The sequence below is a fragment of the Tachysurus vachellii genome, chromosome 11 (assembly GCF_030014155.1).
Source record: "Tachysurus vachellii isolate PV-2020 chromosome 11, HZAU_Pvac_v1, whole genome shotgun sequence".
In the NCBI taxonomy this organism is placed as follows: Eukaryota; Metazoa; Chordata; class Actinopteri; order Siluriformes; family Bagridae; genus Tachysurus; species Tachysurus vachellii.
Genome location: NC_083470.1, coordinates 26,487,463 through 26,492,462, shown reverse-complemented (window position 1 = coordinate 26,492,462; position 5,000 = coordinate 26,487,463). Strand labels below are relative to the sequence as shown.

The 5,000-nt window shown below is 40.9% G+C and overlaps 1 protein-coding gene across 1 annotated transcript in view; it reads left to right on the top strand.

The window, feature by feature from the left end:
- LOC132854232 (alpha-2-macroglobulin-like protein 1) overlaps positions 1–5,000 on the top strand; it is a 32,610-nt gene that overhangs the window by 16,930 nt on the left and 10,680 nt on the right. Inside the window, exons 19-25 of the mRNA XM_060882524.1 lie at positions 93–242; positions 1,081–1,248; positions 1,418–1,500; positions 1,928–2,095; positions 2,170–2,395; positions 3,103–3,229; positions 3,369–3,490. Coding sequence (XP_060738507.1) covers positions 93–242; positions 1,081–1,248; positions 1,418–1,500; positions 1,928–2,095; positions 2,170–2,395; positions 3,103–3,229; positions 3,369–3,490 — 1,044 coding nt within the window. The remainder of the gene's footprint in view (positions 1–92; positions 243–1,080; positions 1,249–1,417; positions 1,501–1,927; positions 2,096–2,169; positions 2,396–3,102; positions 3,230–3,368; positions 3,491–5,000) is intronic.

The window sequence follows — 5,000 nt, the reverse complement described above, 5'->3', positions numbered from 1 at the left end:
CTCGATATGATGCTACCACCACCATGCTTCACAACATGTTCAGGTTGATGAGCAGTCTGGGGGTTCTGATACATGCTGTCATGATTTTTCAGGTGTCTCTGAATTTTAAATCTTCCTCTGAGCTTCCTGGTGATGTGACATCACTGAGCCTGAAAGCTGCTCCAAACTCGCTGTGTTCAGTGAGAGCCATCGATAAGAGTCTGCTGCTGCTGGAACCGGAGAAGGAACTCACCATCGACTCTGTGAGTTCAGACTCATGAAATCTTCATCGCTTCTGTCCTTCAGCTTGTTTTAAAGGTGTATTAGTGATGGTGTGAACGTTCAAGGACCAGGAGACTGACAGATCAGAGTTAATCCTACAGTAAAGTTTGAAGAACTTTGCTCCATTTTGTATTTTAGGACAATTCTGAGCGACGGAAATGTGTTATTGTTGCTTCGCTTCATGATCCATGTTCTGTAGGATTAAAAAGATAAACTTATTATTACTTATGACTATTTAGATTTAATTATTTTCCATACGGTTGGCTTAAAAAATCTATTCTTACCAAATTATAATAATTTATTTTTATATATTAACACATATAATTACTTTATTAGATTAGAGTTCCTATTTATTTATTTATTTATTTATTTATTTATCTTAATGAGAAATAATATTCTTATTAATAATACACAAAAATCCAATTATTATTTTATTAAAGAATTATTATTATCATTTTTTTAAGTACACTTATTTATAGTTATTTAATAAAATAAAGGCTATACACTTAAAGTTAAACACAGGCGCATAGTTTAAAATAGCAAGTTAAAAGATTTAAAAGTTAAAAGATTTAATAGATTAAACTGCCGAATTAAACCGAATATATTTTTGCACATATCCACACACGTATAATACAGATGTTTAACGCCCACTTCTTAATATTTGATTCTTAATTGATTTTTTTTTTATTTAACACATTTTTAAACAGATTATTTATTTTTAATAGGTTCCCTGTTGGTAATTATAATAATTGCTTGTAGAGGATTTTTAGTGGATCACAATGACACATAATGAGGAATAACATCATGCCTTTATTCCAGGTGTTCAACATGCTGCCTGTCCAGATGTTATCAGGATATTCCTACAAGATCTATGAGGAGGATTCGATCCCATGCCAGAAGGATTCACCGATCTTGATCGATAAGCGAGTGGAAAGATCGATCGGTTATTTTCCTTACGGAAAAGTCGACGTGTATAACGTCTTTAGAGTAAGACTTCTTCTAAGAGTAAACGTTGCTGTCATTGGACCTTTTATTAATTAGACATGTAATGATCATCTCTGATTGGTCAGAAGGTCACAAACCTCATCACGATGTTAATGTTTTTGGAAGGTGTGTGGTTGTGATTTGTTGTTTATTATGTTGTGTTTGTTCTCAGGATGTTGGAGTTAAGATCCTGACCAATGCTGATATCAGATCGACTCCCGTGTGCCCTGAATCTTTGCCGTTTGTGAAGTGTGAGTGGGTTTTGTGTTCACGGTTTCATCAGCATTAAAGGTGGGGTCTTCGTTGTTTGAAAGCCAATGTTGACATATAAAATCACCAAAACAAACACGCCCCTAACCCAAACGGGTCCCACCCCTGTATTGATAGCTCCGCCCACACATACATACGTAACCCAGGCAACTAATGGAAAGAAACGTGTCTTTATCATAGCTGAAGGGAAGAACAATACGATTGCAGATAAACAAACAAGCAAAAATGACACACAAGCATAATCATGTAAAGGACAAAGACATATATTAGTTCTGTGTAACAAAGCAAAACCGACGTTACTCACCTATCGAGAAGGAAAAAAGTGCCTCGGTTTGTCGTCCCGACTAATTTTTCTGAAGTATTTCTCAAACATCAGAGACCCCACCTTTAATACACGAGTTCAGTATTTTAGAATGTTTTATAACTTAGAAGTCGTCGTCCCATCCACAGCTGCTGTCATGAGGGAACCAGCGCTCATGAAAATGGAAAGTGCTTCAAATTCCGTCCTTCCAAACCAACCGGTCGTTACGATCCGCAAATATTTCCCAGAGACGTGGATTTGGGATCTCGTTCCAGTCAGGTGTGCATGTGGTTTCATTCTTTTATATGCTTTTATAACTCTGTGTTACTGAGTCAATGTTATTTCCTCTGCAGTCAGTCTGGAGTGACAGCCATTAATAAAACGGTCCCAGACTCCATCACTACATGGCAGGCTGATGCATTTTGTACATCACCTGTGGGGTTTGGAGTCGCCCCGAAAACTGAGCTTATTGCCTTCCAGCCTTTCTTTGTGAGCCTCACCATGCCCAGCTCTGTCATCCGAGGAGAAGTGTTCACACTCAAAGCCACCGTCTTCAACTACCTCCAAAGCTGTATGATGGTGAGCTGAAATGTTTGGTCTTATTACATTCTCTCAAATAGGTCATTTGTCATGAATATGTGCTGAATCAATATGACACAACATTTCAGTTTCCCTCATGGGTTACTTACACACAGTGTACACACTTAGTGACTCTGTCAGGAGATTTGGTCATGCTTTTGTCTTTGTATTTGAAAACAAGAGCCCAAGAGCAAATCTAGAAACTTTTATTATTATTATTATTATTATTATTATTATTATTATTATTATTATTATTATTATTATTATTATTATTATTATTATTATTATTGTCCTGAACTCAAAACAGACTTCTAGCTGCTGGTTATACAGCAGACTACATATAGCAGTGTTGGTCTCCAAACACGTCACTGGTGTGTAAAACCTGACTGAGCTCCCAGCTTCTACAAGCTGATGTTCTCATCACCCAATCACTGACCTCCATTATTCTCATCACCCAATCACTGATCTCTATTATTCTCATCACCCAATCACTGACCTCCATTATTCTCATCACCCAATCACTGATCTCCGTTATTAGAAAAAGAAACCCAAGACAAGGATGATTGAAGTGCTTAGTAAAGATGAAGGTCTTCAGTCTCCTGTCTTGAAGGCTCAAGTACATGACCAGATGTTCTGCAGGTTACACAGCTTCATCAGGAAGTTGTCAAATGAGGAAGGTGATGGTTTGAAAACTGTGTGTGTTAAAGGTGAAGGTGTCTGTGGCTAAATCAAAACAGTTCTCCACAACCCCGTGTAAGAACTGCAGCTACACATGCTGTCTGTGTGCTGAGGAGAGCTGGACCTTCTCCTGGACCATCACACCGAAGCTTCTGGGTACATCAAACATTTATACCTAAAGCTCATGTGTATTTCTTATCTTTAAGAATTTAACAAACTTTTTATTATTTAAAACATTTTTAGACACATTATTTATACACATTAAGGAATAGATGATTTTCTTGCTGTGTTGTAGGTGAGGTGAGCGTCAGTGTGACGGCGGAGGCCGTGCAGACATCTGTGCTGTGTGGGAAGGCTGCGGTCACTGTACCACAGAAAGGACGCATCGATACGGTCATTAAGACGCTGCTGGTGCTGGTGTGTACATTATTACAAACAGGGGACACAGTTACTGTTACACAGACAGGGGACACAGTTACTGTTACACAGACAGGGGACACAGTTACTGTTACACAGACAGGGGACACAGTTACTGTTACACAGACAGGGGACACAGTTACTGTTACACAGACAGGGGACACAGTAACTGTTACACAGACAGGCGACACAGTTACTGTTACACAGACAGGGGACACAGTAACTGTTACACAGACAGGGGACACAGTTACTGTTACACAGACAGGGGACACAGTAACTGTTACACAGACAGGGGACACAGTTACTGTTACACAGACAGGGGACACAGTAACTGTTACACAGACAGGGGACACAGTTACTGTTACACAGACAGGGGACACAGTAACTGTTACACAGACAGGGGACACAGTTACTGTTACACAGACAGGGGACACAGTTACTGTTACACAGACAGGGGACACAGTTACTGTTACACAGACAGGCGACACAGTTACTGTTACACAGACAGGGGACACAGTTACTGTTACACAGACAGGGGACACAGTAACTGTTACACAGACAGGGGACACAGTTACTGTTACACAGACAGGGGACACAGTAACTGTTACACAGACAGGGGACACAGTTACTGTTACACAGACAGGGGACACAGTTACTGTTACACAGACAGGGGACACAGTTACTGTTACACAGACAGGGGACACAGTTACTGTTACACAGACAGGGGACACAGTAACTGTTACACAGACAGGGGACACAGTGTTACACAGACAGGGGACACAGTAACTGTTACACAGACAGGGGACACAGTTACTGTTACACAGACAGGGGACACAGTTACTGTTACACAGACAGGGGACACAGTAACTGTTACACAGACAGGGGACACAGTTACTGTTACACAGACAGGGGACACAGTAACTGTTACACAGACAGGGGACACAGTTACTGTTACACAGACAGGGGACACAGTTACTGTTACACAGACAGGGGACACAGTTACTGTTACACAGACAGGGGACACAGTTACTGTTACACAGACAGGGGACACAGTAACTGTTACACAGACAGGGGACACAGTTACTGTTACACAGACAGGGGACACAGTAACTGTTACACAGACAGGGGACACAGTAACTGTTACACAGACAGGGGACACAGTTACTGTTACACAGACAGGGGACACAGTTACTGTTACACAGACAGGGGACACAGTTACTGTTACACAGACAGGGGACACAGTAACTGTTACACAGACAGGGGACACAGTAACTGTTACACAGACAGGGGACACAGTAACTGTTACACAGACAGGGGACACAGTTACTGTTACACAGACAGGGGACACAGTTACTGTTACACAGACAGGGGACACAGTAACTGTTACACAGACAGGGGACACAGTAACTGTTACACAGACAGGGGACACAGTAACTGTTACACAGACAGGGGACACAGTTACTGTTACACAGACAGGGGACACAGTTACTGTTACACAGACAGGGGACAC